The sequence below is a fragment of the Ursus arctos genome, unplaced genomic scaffold, assembly GCF_023065955.2.
Source record: "Ursus arctos isolate Adak ecotype North America unplaced genomic scaffold, UrsArc2.0 scaffold_7, whole genome shotgun sequence".
In the NCBI taxonomy this organism is placed as follows: Eukaryota; Metazoa; Chordata; class Mammalia; order Carnivora; family Ursidae; genus Ursus; species Ursus arctos.
The window spans coordinates 274,541-292,897 of NW_026623089.1; the positions used below are offsets into that span (position 1 = coordinate 274,541).

Sequence of the window (18,357 nt, forward strand, 5' to 3'; positions counted from 1 at the left end):
TCCACCCACCCACCCACACACCCATCGATCACACATCTATCTGTCTATCATTCCAGATCTTTTGTTTGACAGTAACTCGACAAACACACTTCTCATTGGCTGTTGGATGATATGCTAGCCAACATCGGCACCTTTGTCGCTTAAGGCTTTCGCACACTCCCTTCCGTCTGTCTTGGGAGGCCCCCCCTGCTCTTGACCTGGTGACCCGTACTCACCCTTGGGAGGCCCTCCCTGCTCTTGACCTGGTGACCCGTACTCACCCTTGGGAGGCCCTCCCTGCTCTTGACCTGGTGACCCGTACTCACCCTTGGGAGGCCCTCCCTGCTCTTGACCTGGTGACCCGTACTCACCCTTGGGAGGCCCTCCCTGCTCTTGACCTGGTGACCCGTACTCACCCTTGGGAGGCCCTCCCTGCTCTTGACCTGGTGACCCGTACTCACCCTTGGGAGGCCCTCCCTGCTCTTGACCTGGTGACCCGTACTCACCCTTGGGAGGCCCTCCCTGCTCTTGACCTGGTGACCCGTACTCACCCTTGGGAGGCCCTCCCCGCTCTTGACCTGGTGACCCGTACTCACCCTTGGGAGGTCCCCCCCGCTCTTGACCTGGTGACCCGTACTCACCCTTGGGAGGTCCCCCCCGCTCTTGACCTGGTGACCCGTACTCACCCTTGGGAGGCCCTCCCGCTCTTGACCTGGTGACCCGTACTCACCCTTGGGAGGCCCTCCCTGCTCTTGACCTGGTGACCCGTACTCACCCTTGGGAGGCCCTCCCTGCTCTTGACCTGGTGACCCGTACTCACCCTTGGGAGGCCCTCCCTGCTCTTGACCTGGTGACCCGTACTCACCCTTGGGAGGCCCTCCCTGCTCTTGACCTGGTGACCCGTACTCACCCTTGGGAGGCCCTCCCTGCTCTTGACCTGGTGACCCGTACGTCCTCCCTGCTCTTGACCTGGTGACCCGTACTCACCCTTCAGGCTCCAACCTGAATGTCACTTTCTTCAGAATGGCCTCCAGGGACTTTTGAGATGGATGAGGACCCTGTCATCTCCTTGAAAGACCACATTCTCCTCTGTCAGGACCCAGCCCACTGCCCACATCAAGTCTGTCCCCTGTCAAGACCATGACCCCCATGAGGCAGGAGCCCGGTGCTCTGTTCACTGTGAGGCCTGACACACTTGTCTGTGGACAAGTGACAACGGACAGTAATGTAGGGGGGTGGGTGTTGAGGTCGTCCTGGGTTGGGCTCCACTGGAACCTGAACGTGCCCAAGGTGACAAGGTTCAGAGAAGAGTCATTTGAGAGTCAGGGGCCTGCCTGGGGCAGGCCTTGAGTGCTGGCCATGGTCATAGTTTAAGCTTTTGGAAACTAGCCCATCTCTGGGGTTTCCTGGTCAAGGGTTGGGATGTGCAAGGGATGGTCCCAGGAGGGCCAGCTTCCATGCATCTGGGATGTGGGGAGCCTGAGACGTCATCCCTGTAGTGGGTGGGGTGGTGGAGCAGGGTCACAAGGGGGAATTCTGTGTGAGGACTAGAGGGCTCAGGAAAACAGCTCCTTATCTTTGTCCTCTCTGTGGGAAGGACAGTGGGCAAGGGTGTGGGCTCGGTGTCGACATGGCCAGCAAGCACGACCCAACATGCTGCACCCTTGCCACAGTCCAGAGACCCAGAGGTCGGGGCTGGAGGTGTCCTGATCAACAGCAGCAGGAGCTGACACTGCTGGGACCGGCACCAAGAAGGCACATTTGCCACCGTGGTCCTTGTGGGCAGGGGGCCATGGCCCCGGGGTGCAGGCAGGAATGGGCACCTGAGCAGACGTGATAAGTCCACATGACGGGCGCAGCTATTCCTGGGGTCTCCAGAATGCGGCACTCGGGGGGTCCTCATAGCCCCAGGAACAGACACTGGAATGAGGCGAATCGAGAGCAGAACAGAGACCCTGGAATCACAGGCCTGACGGGGGTCGCGTGCAAACACTGGGCCCAAGGCGTCAGTCAGTGTGCACCGGCAGGCCCCTTCATGTGTCTGGTAAGAAGGACTTGCTTGCTCCGTGGGTGGAAAACCAGAGAAAATCACCTATCACCCACTGGGAATTAAGGCAACTCAGAAAACAAGACCTCATCGTGGGGCGATTCCAGAGACGTGAAGCATTAGCGACCTGGCAGCCGCACTAGCCGCACTTGCCGCTGGGGACAGGCTGGAGTGCGGACCCCGTCGTGGCCCCGCCCCGCCCTGTGCCCTGCTGGCACGCCCTGCTTCTCGGTCTGCAGGCCGGTTTAGGGAGGCTCAGTCTGAAGCTCGTCGAGCTGCATGCTTGTGCACGTGTCTGTCTCTGTACGTGTAGTGTATCTCAGTAAAAAGTCAGGAAAAACTCAACCCGTTCTTGAAGAAATTCCAGTGGGAATAAAAGAAACACGTAGAAGTAGAGGGTACTGAAAATGCTACCTGGCAAAGCTCGTGGACGCAGCAAAACCGTGTTTCGGGGGAAATTCATGGCCTTGTACGTAAACGTTCATGTTAGAAAGGAAGATGGGCCGAAGACAGATGAGCTGAGTGTGCAACTCACGTTAGGGAGGGAACACTTGCCAAACTCAAAACAAGGAAAAGAGAACGAAAAATAACAGCAGGATCAGTGGAAAAAGAAAACAAGACACATCAGGAGAGATCATGTGGTACGAACTGGGGTCTTTGAAAAAACTAACCAAATAAATACACTCTGGCGACACTGACAAGTGCGCGGAAAGAGAATTTAAGTCATCCAGCGTCCCGCAGACAGTGCAGTGACTAACAAGGGACACTGCGACCAAATGCCAACGACTGAAAAAACAAGTAAAAATGGATAAACTTCAGAAATACATAGCTCACCAGAAAGCTTTCAATGAGAAATACAAAACAGACTAATCCTGTAACTATTAAAACTTGAGCAGCGATGCAAAGACTTGCCTCCAAGGAGACTGGTGTCCTGACGATTAAGTGTGACCGGACCTCGAGGACGGAGCGCCCCGTTGTTGCATGAACACTCACAGGCAGAGCAAGGGTGCTCGCATAGCCTGGGGGGGTCCTGCCCCCAACACGGTCAGAAACAGCACAAAACACCGAAGTAAAGCATCTGCAGGTCAAACGTGCCAGTGTATTAAAAAGATAAGACACCTGCCCACTTCAGGTTTTTCTAAGCAGGAGAGAGTGAATTAACATTAGAAAATAAGTATGTAAATATTAAAAATCTTAACGGTCATTTCAAAGGATGCGGAAGCACTTTCATAAAACCCAAGCTACGTTCACGGTAGAGCTTGATAACTGGCACAGAGGGGCCTCGCGTAGCAAATTCCATCCTGACTGGAGGGGGTTGGCGAGGAGAGAAACACTGCTTTCAGAGCCCCGCGTCCCGGAGCGGGAGGCGCGTCCGCCACTCTGCGCTGCTGGCGACGTGAGCGGCTCCTGTGGCCCATAGCAAGACGAGGAAGGGAAACCTGATGCAAACCTTCACACAGGCTGGTGAGCTGATCAGTTAGAAAAACTAAAGAATCTGTACATTATGGGAAGTAACAAAAGAATTCAGCACGATGGCTGGACATAAGATGAAGATATTAAAGTGAACTGAGTTCTGTAGACCAGCAACAAGCAAGCAGAAAAATGTAAGCACAAGAAGACCACCAAGTTAGAATGCAAGCAGGAAACATCAGATTCCCGAGAACAAACTAGTAAAGGGTACCCCAGACTCCTACAGTGAACGGTACTCCACGTACCGAGGTGTTGAGGACGTGAGGACGTAAAAGGGTTTATGCAGCAGACCCTATATGATAAAGCCCGCCTCCTCCCCAAAGGGATCGACAGATTCCGCATCGTTCCAGTCAAAGTGCCAGCAGAGCTTTCCATGTTATCCATGGAACTGGATAACAATTCTAACATCTATGTGCAAGAATAAAGGGCCAAGAATAGTGAGAACCCTTCTGAGGAAGGCGCTGGGTCTGGGGCAGGGCTGGCTGGGCCGGCCGCGTGGGTGCCAGCGGCCAGCATCCGCGGGAATGGGTATCCACACAGAGAGGGATGAAACTGGGTCCTTACCTCACCCTACAAAAAAAGTCATCTTCAAGCAGTTTGAATGTGACGAACAGAAATTTAAAATTCCTAGTAGAAAATATCAGCAAACCTCCATCAGAATTTGGTGTTGGAAAGGTCTCTTAAAGTACAAAAAATACTAACAAAGGAAACATGAATAAATTTGACTGCATTAAACTGGAGAGACTTCCTTCCTCGTCGGGGGTCTTCGAGCGGCCCTCCTGACAGTGTGGTTCCTGAGGTGGGCGACCCTCTCGTTGCAGCAGAGCACCCCGGACCTTCCAGAGGCTACGCCCCAGGGACACCACAACGGGGACCTCACCACAGGCTGAGCTGCCAGGAAAAGCCAGCTGGCTTCCACGGAGCCCGACATTTAAGGGTGGACAGATATCTGAAACAGCCCTACTCTTCTCACAGTGTCTTTGGGGAAAAATACTGCTATTTTTTACAAACATATGTTCTGTACGTTAACACGCAACGATTTCTTATTACTTTTAAGTGAATTTGTAGGTACAGATTTCGCAGGTGTCTCAGTTCTAACCTGTAACACAGACCGTGAGGTGTAACCGGCACCAAGGAAAGCTCTCTGGCTCCTCAGTCATTTTCAGGAGTGTGAAGGGTCCCGAGAACGGCTCGCTGCTTACAGACAGCGTGAAGACACCGTGTAGACGAGACATTCACAATCCTGACAAAATGGGTGGAGGTACATAAAGAAAAGCATAACAACTGCATGGAAAACGGGCCTTCCTGGCGACGTAGAGCCGGGGGTCCGCAGCCCCTGCTGGCGGGAGTGCACTCTGGTGCGGCCACCGTCAGAGACCGTGGAACACCCGCCTGCCCCGCCATGTGGCCGTCCCGTGGCCGGCTCCACATCCGGGAGGAGCTCCTGCCCAGATCCACCAAGGGCGTGCAGAGAGGCACTGACGCTCCCATGAGCCGCGGGGTACACAGGACCACCCGCTGTGGTTCAGACGCATCATCCAGAAACACGTAAGAGAAAGTTCCAGAAGATAACATGTGGCGACACTCTTGTTAGAATGTGAAAACCAGCACACGCCAAACAACGTTGCTTTTGGGAACAGCCCGGCGGCGTGGAGGCGGGAGGCACCGCGAGGACGTTCGTTATTTCCAGGGCTTTGGTTTTGTGTCGGTTCCAGAGCTAAACATGCAAGTAAACTAGAAGTCTATGCACGGACCAGGCTGAGAGCTCCACAAGCCAAAGAGCACCTGGGCTCTGGTTCTGGCCCTGGAGGTCCAGGGAAGCAGAAGGACCCAATCCACCAGTGAGCCAGGGCCCCGCGGTCCTGCCCGTCACCGGAGCGCCGACGAGGGCCTCTCAGGGCAACGGGCTGGATGCTAGCTCATTTTAAAGTAAAACTGAGCATAGGAGAAGCCAATCCTAACACTTATTTTGGGGTAAAAATTTAACCCAATGTCACTAAGCTAATGCGTTTTCACTGAAATTTTTGAGTTTGTAATGACTCACTTGTCAAGAATGGCTCTATTTCTCTCCGCGCATCTCAGACTGCAGGGTCCGTGGGGGTGGGAACTGGGAACGGCCGGTCTGCTGGAGCGGGCGCTCAGGGGAGAGGTGGGCTGGGCGGCGCCCCCCAGCCACGCTTTCCCGCATGCACACAGGGGTGCCTGGGGGGTGGTAGCGAGGTAGCGTGGCAATGATTCCCCACAGGCCACGTGCCTCTGCGGAGCGCTGCGACCCACCGCTCCGCTCGCTCCCTCGGAGAAGCTGGGATTCCCCGCCAGCCACACCCCCAGCAACTTCGGACACTTTTAACACGTTAGATACAGTTAAGTTCACACTCGGGAAACATACTCGACAACTGCAATGATAAGCATGCGTCCAAACACCACTCTGCCCCTGGAGCTGAGCTGCGCTGCCAGGGACCCCGAGTCTGACAAAGGTGAGGGTGCCCTGAAGGCAGCCCCCCGGCCCCACCTGTGCCCTGCACAGAGGTGTCCCCGCTGCAGCGGCCTTTCCTGTGTTAGCCTCGTACCAGCTGCCCGCCCGGTAAGGGTCGTGGGAGCCCACCTGCTCACCCACCTCAAAGGTGTTCCCGGTCACATCGAACTCCGGGGGAACAAAGGCACCCTCGGGGTCATCTGGGGAAGGAAAAGAGAAGGACTCTGATCGCACATGCACGAGGCCCACAGTGAGGAGGAAGCCCGCCAGCCAGGAGGGCAGGAGCTGTGGTCTCCTGCCCACCAGGGCCCCTCCCTGCCCCCCACCCCCCTTCTGTCCTGGAGTCCCTGGGGCCTGTGTTGAGCATCAGAGGAAATGCTTCTTCAACAGGAAAACCTCATTCTTCACTGGAAGCCCCGGGGAAGCCGTCCAAAGAGGAAGGAGAAAGGGTTTTCCCCGTTTCCCAGCGAAGGGGGTCTGAAGGCACCGGTTGGGGAAAATCGGGCCGTCTGCTCAGGCCCTCCCTGGAGCAGGGGAGGGCCTGCGGGAACACGGGAGGCCAGGCAGGCAGCGGGGGGCCTCCTGCGCTGGCCACCACGCCCCACATCCACTCACCGCGGGCCAGCTGCCCCAGGGCTGGCGGGCCCCGCGCGGGTCCCCGGCACGAACCGTGTGACACAGCCCACGGGGGCCTCCCACCTCCTTCTCCCTCAGCGGTTCACGGGGCTGGAGATCCCACCAGGGTAGCGGCTGCGATTGGGGGCGGGGAGCCCTGTGTCCACGTTCTCCCCAAAGGCACCTTCTGCCGCCCCCGCCACCCCAGGCTCACCGCTGAGCTGCTCCATGAAGCACACGTTCCCGCTGGTGTTGAACGCCAGGGTGTCAGGCGTGATGCACAGGGTCTGGAAGATGGCCGCGTGGGCAACGCTCCTCATGGACAGGCTGCACTCCAGGCACACGGCCCACGCCTCCTGCTCACTGAGGCCGCTGTCCCGCAGCGAGAGGATGTCGGCCAGGGACACGTTCTCCTGCCAAGACAGGATGCAGCTGAGGCAGGTCTGGGGACAGGCCCAGGCCACAGCGGGCCCTCCTCCCCAGGAAAGGCCTGGCACCACGGCGTCGAGACTGATTCTAGGGAAGCAGACAACGCGCGGCGATATTTCACTTTACGTCAGAAACGGGGCTGTGGGCAAAGGCTTTAAAAAGAAACACACCCAGAAGCTCACCCACCCCACTGTCCCCCGGCTGCCAGAAGCCACAGAGCATTTGGCAGAATGACCAGCGTGCTGTTGGGAGCAGGTGTTTACTCCTGGGGCCGGGACCCAGTTCTTTGTCCCAGAAATCACGGCCTCCCCGCAGCCCCCGTGTCCAGCTGGGGTCCCCGCACGCCGACCGCACAGGCTCACGCATGTGGCTCAGTGGGTGTGCAGAGGGCTCTCACTTCTTTAGGGTGTAAGCAGATGAGCAAGACGTAGACACGGGTGGGGGTGAGTCAGCGCGCACAGAAGCGCAGTCGTGCCGGGGAAGCCCGTAGAGAGCAAACGAGGTGTGAGCGCACGGCGGAACCATGTGACACACGGTAACGCACAGACAAGATGGCTGAGCGACGGCGGCCCAGACATGGGCTCCGGGCAGCGCACACAGAGGACCCACAGTCACCGCGGTCCCTCCTGCACAGCCAGACCGCAGGCCTCCCTGTGCTGGGCTCCCCCTTCGGATCTGACCAGGGCTCAGCGTGTCACCACCACGCACGCGTGCCCCCGACATGCACACAACACACTGATGTGTCGTCACGCACCTCCCCTGTGCACACATGCACACTGGCACACACCGTGTGTACTTTCACACACACACACAACTCTCACACGGTTCCAGAGACATAAACTCACACATGTGCACACACAGGTGCACAACGAGTTCGTGCACCCTCTGTGGTTGTGCCACACAGCCTCACACAGGCAGACACACACACACTCACATACCCACACTTCCACTCAAATGCACAGTTGTGCAATCCCACACTCGCACACGCCCACATACTGACTCCTACACACTCCGTGTGTTCACACATGTACACCCACACTCTCACACATACATGTGCCCCAAGTATGTGCACACACACATTCTCATACATCAGACACCTTGGATCTCCAGACCCTAAGCTGGCCTGCTGTTTGACGCCCTGGTCACCTCTGTGTGCCCGCGTGTCTGTGCTCCACCGGCCCGCAGGAGGGGAGCTAGAGCCTGGAGGAAGCATGTGGGTGGGGTCAGGAGACGGGTGGACAGTAGGGGGAGCAGGGGAGATGGTGCAGAAGAGGGAGCCCCCTCCTGTCTCCAGCCTCAGCCGCCTTACCCCTCCCAGCACACAGGACTGTTTTCTGAGTGTGGCCAAGCTTCTGGCTATGAAAAGTCTCCTGGCTCCTGCCCTCGAATTTCCCCCACCGGCACTGCAAGGGGTCCCCACAACCGCAGACAAAGGGGACAAGGAGCGGAAAGAAGGAAGGAAGGAAGGAAGGAAGGGAGGGAGGGAGGGAGGAAGGAAGGGAGAAAGAAAATGAATCAGGGAGTGGCTCCTGTGGGCTCCTTGGCTAAGCCTCTGGGTTCAGCAGTGTGGGGTGATGGGAGGGGACCCTGGGACTGGGCTGCCCTGTGCCCACGTGACTTGGCACATACCACCATCCCCTTCCTCCTCAGAGCTCAGCACGGGCCTCCGCATCACTCCCCAGGCCCTTCCAGCTCTTTCTGTGGGGTAGATGGATAAGGGGAGGGCAGCCCGTTGGAAGCTGGTTCAAGAAGGGGCCACAGGGTTCATGCAGATCCAAGAGCAGAGAGCTGCTAACCAGCTTCCAGAAATGTGTGCACCCCTGTGAGGAAGGCAGTCTGGGAGTTTTAAAAGGACAACGAGAGCACAAAGCAGATTAGAGTGGGATGTGGAGGAAGCTAGCAAACCCGAAAATCTCAATTTCCCCATCTCCCTGCTGTGTTCCCAAGGGTCACGGATGAAAGGTCTTTCTGATTTGGCTCAATCTGGGGGTCGCTGGGCACCACCCTGGGACTCCCCAGGACGCAGGACAGCCCCGTGGTGCCTGTGGGGCCTCGCAGAAGAGGCGTCTGGGGAGTGCACACACGTGCACACAACACACATATGTGCACACACATGCAACCACACGTACACAGGCACGCGCTAACAACCGACCAAAGACCCCGCGGTTTTGTGCTATTTAGGAGAAGAAAGATAGCCCACACTGCGAGTCCGAGCCAGGTCCCCCCGCAGGGGCCTTGTTGACACTCCGCTGGTGGTAGCCTACGCCGGCCGCACGCGCCAGCTCACGCAGCTGCTGACAGGGTGCGCTGCCAGGGAAGGGAGCCCAGGTCAGGGTGCCCCGGGGGGTCTCGCGGCCTGTGACATGACTTCCTGTTCAAGGCCCCGCCCCACCGCCCTGTCCAGCTGGAAGATACCCTGTGACGGGGGAGCCCCTTCCTCCCCAAAAGACCTGTAGCCCCCGGTGCCTATTCATGGTGGGAGCATCTAATGGGGGGATTCTCTGCGTGATTTTATGGAGCGAATCTGTGGGTCCTGCGTCATTGCTCCCAGGGCGTGGCTGAAGCCCCCACTCATGGACGAGATGCTCTCAGCCCCTCTGAAACCCAGCTGTTGTGATGAGAAGGCACGATTCAGCTGACATATGGTTCCGGGACAGAGCTGAGGTATGCCGCTGGCTCTCCTGCTACACCCAGGTTGGCGGGGGAGGGTCTCACCAAGTGCTGGGGGATCCTGAACCATGGACCCCATGGTCACCTGTCCTCTGGGACCTGACACCCACTCTTCCAGTTCACCCTGGCTGGAGGAAGGACCCTTTCTTGCCTGAATCCGTGGCCCACGGAGGGTGGACGGGATGAGACTTGGCTAATGGGCTGGCAGGAGCAAGGACGAGACACCGGGAAGCCTGGCCAGCTCCTCGGGCTCCCTCAGTCCATGTCCACCAGAGTCCCAGGGGTCACCCCCTTTCCCTGGCCACTTGGACAGATGAGAGCTGTGCGGGCATCCTGCACATCTGTGGTATCTCCGGGACCTGGGGGCTCTGAGCCTCACTGCCAGGTGGGCCCCACACGCCAGGGGACACGGACCCCGGGGACATCACAGGGTCTGGGGCAGGATGGAAAAGAGCTTCACTGGCCGTGGCAGGCATTTCAGAAGGAGGTGATGTGCTATGAATAGTAAAGCTGGTCACAGGGCCCACTAATGCCTGCCTGTAGCCCCACCTCTGGGCACCCATGAGGGCCCGTGGCAGCCGGAGGCGTCATGACTTCCCACACCGCAGCGTCCCCTGTCACCGCCAGCACGGTCTGACCTTGTCACTGCTGGCTGGGCAGCCTCTGGTGCTCACCTCCTGAGTACAGACCTAGCCTCTGGGCAGGCGCAAGGGTCCTGAACCCCACCCTCACCCTTCCCCAGCAAGGCGCTGCCTGGGTGGGACGTGGAGCAGGCCTGAAGGTGGGGCTCAGCTAAATCACGGTCCTTGCAGGACAGGAAGGAGTTGTCCTTCCCTAGCAATCCTGCAGGCACAAGCCCCACCCCGTCCAGGCCGGGGGAGGGCCAGCCCCTCATCAGCCAGGTCCTGGGTCTCAGAGGGCAGGGCTGGCTTCCCACCTGAGGACCCTTGTCTGGTTATGGCAAAGTGTGCCCATCCAGGAGATTCTGTGCCTCGAAGACACCCCACTGCCCCCGTCAGAGACAGCCTGTGAGCCAGGGTTACACAGGGACCCACAGGGACCCATAGATTGCTCTTGCAGATTTCAAATGTTCTCTTAGATATGAATGTTTTCAACCTTGGAGCATTCTAATAGGCTCTGCAAACACAAAACCCAGATCATGGCTGAGAACAACCGTTGACAATCTCTGGGCCTGCTGGCAGGTTCCTCCAAGCTGCCCGACCCCAGGCCCCGGGAGCTCTGCTCAGTGCCCTGTTGGGTCTTCCCACTGGCCCTAAAGTGCCCCCTCCAGCTTGTAACTATCGCCCACCACGAGGCTCTCCTTGGCTTCCCAGTTGTCCGCTGCTCTGTGCTGTTTCTGTAGGGGCCTCACACGAACCCAGCAGGGCTCGCTGGGAATATCTGCTTCCCCACAGGGTACCCCTAAGCCGTCAGCTATTCTCAGCACCAACACAGACCCCACCCACCTCCAAACCCCTGGGCCCAGCCCAGCGCCCAGCCCATAGATGCCGGGGAGGTGCTCACTGAACTTGGAAGGGATGAGAACACTCCTTAAACCTCAGGAGAGTCTAGGGACGGGGAGACACGCCGCCCCCAGGGCCAAACCGGTGCCCCATCTTCATCTCCAAGCCTGCCCCTGTCCTTGTCCCCCGAAGGCTCCCGTGCGTGGCACCACAGTCCTCCAGAAGGCCCGGCATCCGCCCCTCCTGCCCTGTCCTTTGCTGGAACCAATGCAGCCGTGCCGCCTGAGGAAGCCAGATGCTGGGCTGGACGACAACCTCCAGGACCTTGGGCCCACTCGCCACGTGCCCCGGGGGGTTTCCAGCTGAGAGAATTCTCTGGGGCATGCACCCAGAGTGAAGCTGCTGGGACACAGGGAGCGGCCATCTTCCATGTCACTATCAGATGCCAACCTGCTTTCCAGAGAGGCTGTTCCACACACACTCACCGGCAAGGGAGCGTCCACCGCCACGCCAGTCCCTGCCGACTCGGCCACTGCCCAGTTTTTATTCTTGCCAACTGGCACTTGTGGAGAGACCTCATGGTGGGTGCCTTTTGCGTTCCCTGATGATAATGAAGTTGAACATTTTTCATGTGTTTACCAGCCACTCGTATTTTCTCTGGGGTTACAACCACAGAAACATTCCGAGGGGCTCCTGGATGGGGGGGGGCTAGGGTCCTGTGTCTTGACCTTGCTGTACAGTCTGTTGTTAGGATCAGCTGTAAAACTGCAAATCCCTCTGTCCATGTCCTGGGTCTGGCACCGGCCGTCCCTCTGTGGGAGCTTCCCTGTGTCTTCTCCGGCCTGGCTCCCTCCAGGGGTTGCATCAGCATGACCCACCCTGGGTGGTGATGCAGCCTGGCTCTCCCCTCATCTTACGCAGGGTGGCTTTTCAGATGCAGCCTGACTCTAAAATGCTGTGGCCAGCACAGTCACGTGTCTCTGATGGAGCTTTAAAACCTTCAGTACCAACTGAGCTGAGTGTGTGCGGGAAGCATGAAGTCCAGGCCAGGTGGGTTCACAGGTACGGGACGTCGGTCTGGCTCTAAGGCTTCTGTTTTATGGGAGCATACCCAAAGACAGTGCCTCTGCCTCCCCAAACGGCCCACCTGAGCTTTCCCAGTGGACGGCACTAAGGCAGTGCTGTCCCACTTCACCTGGAGGCCTCTGTCACAGGACGATGGAAACCCCCAGCCCTATGCACTGTGCACAGCTGGGGGGCTGCTCTGACCCAGACGGGCATGAGGGAACCCCAGCCCAGAGAAGGCACCAGGGCACACAGGAGTACAGCCCGTGGGCGGGGATCCGGCTCTGGGTCTGAGTCCTGGCTCTGCTGTTCTGTCCATTTCGCACCAGCAGTGGACTCTGCACAGGGCCCAGGGGAGGCCCTCAAAGTGTGGGGTGGCTGACACAACAAGGTTCTGTATGAAGAACCATGTTCTACATTTGCTTTGGATGCTGATTTCGGAGGTGAGTCTTCTAACAGATACACTGAAATTTGTCCTCTGGGGGAGACTCTGACGGCACCTTTCATTGTCCATGAAAGCCATGGAGATGCCCAAAGGGTTATTCAATCTCTTGCTTCTCCTCTCTGCAGCCTTGCTTCTCACCAAATCCAGGCCACCATGGCGGGGTGGGGGGGGCAACACCAGCCCTCAGGTACAGCCTCAGCGGCTCTCGGCCGGCCAGCCATTGGCTTCCTGTGGCAGACTCTGCTTGCTACCCAGGACAGGGCTTCCACGGCATGAACTCTGTCCTTACAGCCAGCTCTCCTCTGAAAGTGGGGGGTGGGGGTGGTGGCAGAGGTGGAAGACCCTGGAGACTGCAGCTGCGGCCCCTATGGACCCTCTTATGTATTCCACGAGGATGGTGGCCATGTCTAACTCTTGGCCACCAGCCTTGTCCAGATGGGTATTGGAGGGTCTTCATCAGCACCATGCTGCTTACAACCCATCCCATGACTGGCTGCATGATGCCAGCATTCCTCAACCATGAGCACAGAAGCCCGGAGACTGGGGCATTTGCCTGCTGGAAGCTTGGTAGGCCCTCCACCCAGACCCCATAGCCTTGGGTCTTCCTGGGAGTGGCTACATCCTCTGGGGGGCCACCTATCACATGGAGGGACCTGGCTTGTTCATTTGACCCCAAGCCACAGCCTCTGGGGTGCGCTAGGGAAGTCAGAGTTGCAGGCAAATTGTTTCTGTGGGCACCTGTCCAGTGAATGACCAGAAGCTCCATGTGATGGTGACTGCCGGTCCCTCTGAGCCTTGGGTAGGGGGATGCCTCAGGACCCAGGATCCTGAGTGGAGGCCCCTGCTGTCCTCTGTGTGAAGGAAGCAGCCCTCTGTCCTGGGGCGGGGGGCTTCCCGGACTTTCACCCCAGCTCCTGAACCTACTGGCCAGATGGGGCTCTGCTGGCTGGGGCCTCCCGCTGACCTAGAGTGCTGGCAAGGAGGAAAACAGCGATCCACCTCCTCCCCTCACGATGCCCCAATCCACACTCATGCATCCAACATTTATAGTCAGGAGCCCCCCAGCCCACAGGGCCCCAACTTCTTCAGTGACCACCCACCCACTGCTGTCCCATGTGGCATTCCACGGGGCCTGTCCTCTCTGAGCGAAAATGTTAAAGGCCGGTGGGGGGTTGCTGAGAGCCGCTGCCAAGACCTGGGCCAGGGGCAGGAGACCTCGGGGGCGGGGGCACCCTCCCCCGGACTCTCCCTAGAAGGTGGGGGAAGGCGGGACCCACCGCGGGCGCCGGGCTCACCTCGTCCTCCGGCAGAGTGGGGAGCGGCTCGAAGTCGTAGCCCGCCAGGTCCTTGCCATCCTCCTCGTACAAATCCGCCGCGGCCGCGTCCATGGCCTGCATCCCGCTGGCGCGCCGGCGGCGCCTCGGACTGGCCAGCGCCGGGGGCCTGGCGCTCCGGCCGGCGCCCTGGCCGCCGCGCCCGGCCGGCCTCGGCCTTCCCGCGGGCCCTGCGCCCGGCTCCGCGCGCCACTCGGGCTCGGGCTCCGGCTCGGGCTCGGGCTCCGCGCGCCGCTCCGGCTCCGGCTCCGGCTACGCGCGCCGCTCCGGCTCCGGCTCCGGCTCCGGCTACGCGCGCCCGGCCGCCATGGCAACGCGCCCGCCCCCAACCCCCGCGGCCCCGCCCTCGGCGTGCCGCCCGCGCGCCTGCCGCAGTGTCACCCGAGCGGGGGGCCCGGGTGCCTGGCAGGACCGGGGGTCCTGGCACTCGCAACGCCCTGCTCGCTTTGGCTGGCGCCGGGGGCTGCGGGCTCCTGGGGACTCTGTCCCTCGGGGACGTTGGCCGCCTTCCGCAGGCTGCACGGAGCCGGCGGCCTGTGCGCGGCGGGCACCGTTCCGGGCGGGGCCCCTTGTGTGGCCGGTGTCCTGAGCGACGCCACCGCAGGCTGCTGCCCCGGCGTGCGCCCACCTGGGCCCCCGGAGGTCGAGGGCGTGGCCCGCTGCTACGAGGGCTCTGGGTGGGTCGCGGACCCTCCGCTGGGGCTCTTCGGTCCCTCCCCCGCCGCCCAGGGGCGGGGCTGCCGCAGTCTTCGCCGGGGGTGGCGGCTGCAGAGGCGCGCCGTTGGGGGTGGGGGAGCGGAGAGGGGAGAGAGGGGGCAGGAGACCCGGCGGGGACCCGCCTGAGCAGCTGGGGTCTGGCCCGCCTCCGCCCTTGAGTGAGGGTCTCCTGGATGCCTGTGGGGAGCAACAATTACAGCCTTGGGGCACAGGAGGCCGGAGACCAGACAACTGCTCCGGCAATTCGGCTGTCCTGCTGCCTCCTGATTAACCCCTTCGTTGCCCCGTTTATGGTCCAGTGGATGGATGGACTTGCTTCAGCAGCGGGGTGAGCTTTGGTCCAGGCTGCGGCCCATGGTTGCCTGAACAGCCAGGATACTCTGCCAACCCTGGCAAAAGGCCAACAGCACCCCCTACCTGCCTTTCCGCAGAAGGTGGGCAGCCCCCGCCCCCCCCCCCCCCCCCCCCCCCCCCGCGGAGCTCTGGGTCAGAGCCCGGTGGGAGAGCAGATGCTACTGCCAGGCTATCACCTTACACACGTTGCCAGCCCTATCCTCACAGCCTTGCTTGGCCAGGTACACAGCAGGTGCTCCATAAATGCTCCTTGTGTGAATGAGCCAGGGCTTGTGGCAAGGTGTGCAAAGTCCAAGCGTTCACTGGGAGTAATTCCCAATACTCTGTGCTTGGGTCAGGTCACTGTGACCCTGGGCCCTCGCATGTGACACCCAAGCGTGTGGGGGCATACGCAAGTCACCGGAGAAATAGGCCTCAAGCGGGTAGCCGGGTGGTCAGCCTCATCTCGTGCAAGATGCTGGTCCTTGAGCCCACCCAAGTCAGCGAAGCAGAAACTGGGTGCAGCGTCTGCCCTTCTGGGGGTGCTGGAAAGCTCAGAGCAGCAGCCAGGGTGGGTGGGTGGAGGTAGCAGGGGCTGGAGAAAAGCCGCCTCACAGTCGCGTGATGTGGGCCAGCTGTCTGTGAGCTGCCTTTGAGGGCACCACACAGGGCTTCAGAAGGAGGCAGAGGGAGGCAGGCGGGCCCTGGGCTGCACCCCTGCCCTCACACCCAGTTCACAGAGCTGAGTGCCCCGGCTGCAGGGTCTGTCTGCTGCAGGGTTGACGGAGCGTGCTGGTGAGGCCCGGATGTGGCTCCCCTCACTTACCACCCAGTCTAAGTGCCCTTCGTGGGGGCACAGAGGCCGAGCTGCAGGGACCTCATGGAGGTGGATGTGGGCTTTGTCACCTGGTTCTTGGATCACGGTGCACCTGCCTGCAGGTGCAGGGTTCATGGGTGGGGACTTAGGCACTGAGTGGGAGGGGCAAAGAGAACCCTGTTTCCGAGGAGATCTTGTAGGGCAAGTATTCTGGGTCTAATGACACATCATCTACTTGAGGAAAAGGTGCGTCCAATTTGGGTGAAATGCAGAGCGAAGAGGCTGTTGATGTGGGCATTTCCCATCTCCCGGGCAGACCGTTGCTCCGTGGAGAGGGACTGGGAGTGTGGGCCAGTGAGGAAGGGCCAAGGGGAAGCCCACGGGGCCACACCGCAGGCCCTTCTTTTACCCCCCTGCTTGGTGTACCTTGTTCAGTGGCGTGATGTCACCTCCACTGAAAGCTGGGTTAGTCTGTTTGCATATTTACTTGCTTTTTACCAGCTTTGCTCCAACAAAGTATTTGGTATTGGGCCTGTGTTCTGGTGCCTCGAACATAATAGATAGTTCATTACTGTGGTTGGATGAGGCATGATTCTTAACATCGGAGCAAGTCTTGATTACGCAGGCTCTCCAGATCTTCCCAGAGCTGATGAGACCACACATGCATATGAGGACATCCAAGCAGCCCCTGGGTGTCTGTTCAAAGTTAACTCCCAGCCCAGTTTCAAGCAGTGCCAAGAACCTCATGAACAGACACTGGAATGGCCTCTTAGCGTTGGCCTCTGTGCCTGCCCCTCCCACCACGCCAGTGTGTCCTCACATGCCCAGCGGGCTGGCCTTCTTCCTGATCCCCCTCAGGTGACGTCAGAATCCTGCCCGGCAGGCTGAGGCCAGGATGTGCTGGAGCCCCGGTCTTCTTAGTGGTCTTCCCTGACCCGTCTGCGCACGCTCTGCTCTCCTGTCTGCCCCGCTTCACTTTCCTGCAAGACCGTCCCTTCTGCAGGTCCTTGCCTGGGCTGCCCTCCCTGCCTCTGGCCTCTGCCTTCCACAGATCCTCGCTCTAGACAGATAGTCTCCTGCAAAGTTCCGTGCTTGCCGCTGGACCCTTGTCCTCCGCAGACACAGGCAGGACTTTGTTTCGTTTTTCCAAGCCCCAGGTCTCCTGCAGGAGGGGGCTTGCTCCTGTCTTAAGGCGTGCAGTCGGCACTCAGCCTGACCAGTCTGTGGCTGATGAGAATGGAGCGGGGGTCTTCAGAGTCTGGGCTCTCATTTTCCTTAAATGAATTTTGAAAAGTTGTCAAACTGCTTGCACATTTTGAAGTCAACATTTAAGTTTTGTAAGAAATCACAAATGTAAATAATTGCAAGGAATGGGATTTCTGGTGTGGTAAATATTGATATTTTGAAGTAAAACTGTTACTCTTGTCAACATATCCAAGAAGCTAAACACCAAAATGTGGTTTTTTGTTTTTTTTACATTTAAGCATGCTCTACGCCCAACACGGGGCTCAAACTCACCACCCCAAGGTCAAGAGTCACACGCTCTACAGACCTGAGCCAGCCAGGGGCCCCAACACCAAAATGGTTTTGATGCCCACTGTCAGTTATTTTAAAAAATCACACAAACATGTTCTTTACCAGTCCAAAATCTTCACCAGAACGTTTTTCCTTCAACTTATTACAGACGTCAAATTTTGGACAGGAATTTTATCCTACTGTGATATCTTTTCATGCTTGACAGTTTCTGTAGATTCCCCGTCACACTTCTTTGCAACAAATACACATGTAGGTTTTAATAAATCAAATATTCAATAAATAAAAAAATTCAAACTTATTTTTTTTTGTTTCCAGTGACCATAAGACTTATTTTGCAGTCTTGAAGTCTTTTGGTGAAGTAAATGACCATGTTTGTCCTGGGGATGGGAACACACACTCAAGGACCGTGGACTACTGACGTGGCTTCTTTTGGGGAAGGCTGAGCCCTCCTAATACTCTGTGCTGTCACTCTGTGGTTACTCTGTGGCTGTTACTCTGTGGCTATCATTCTGTGGCCCTTACTCTGGCTGTGCCTTTTCCATAAAAACACAAGTCATATTGTGTTATATCTACAAAGCTCTTATTTCCAAATAAGGTCACACTCACAGGTGCCTGGGGTGAGGACTTCAACATGTCATTTTGGGGACCCACAATAGTGTCCTCAGAGCTGGCCCTGTGACCATGAAGACCCCGTTAGCACCCCTGCGAGCCTGTTTGCTGGACTGGGAGCTCTGCGAGGGCTGAGAGCAGCACGGTCTATGTCCTGGAGCGCAGTGCTAGGCGCAGGCCCCGGCTCGTGGCCGGCCCCTGTGCCGCTGGGGCCAAGTGCTTGGGTTGGCTGTGCATGCGTGTGTTTCTGCTGTGGCTGTGAAAGCTTCAGAAAGCAGCCTTCCCGGGCAGGGAGGGCCCTCCCCTGGGAGTGTGTGCTGCCCACGGCTGGGGGCTTTTATTCCCTGGGCGG

At 58.6% G+C, this 18,357-nt stretch overlaps 1 protein-coding gene across 1 annotated transcript in view; it reads right to left on the bottom strand.

The window, feature by feature from the left end:
- The window catches only part of KNDC1 (kinase non-catalytic C-lobe domain containing 1), a 62,714-nt gene extending 48,624 nt beyond the window's left edge, over nucleotides 1-14,090 (bottom strand). Inside the window, exons 1-3 of the mRNA XM_048219226.2 lie at nucleotides 13,955-14,090; nucleotides 6,802-7,000; nucleotides 6,114-6,172 (exon numbers count right to left, since the gene is read on the bottom strand). Coding sequence (XP_048075183.1) covers nucleotides 6,114-6,172; nucleotides 6,802-7,000; nucleotides 13,955-14,056 — 360 coding nt within the window. The 5' untranslated portion in view covers nucleotides 14,057-14,090. The remainder of the gene's footprint in view (nucleotides 1-6,113; nucleotides 6,173-6,801; nucleotides 7,001-13,954) is intronic.
- Nucleotides 14,091-18,357: the final 4,267 nt, after the last annotated feature.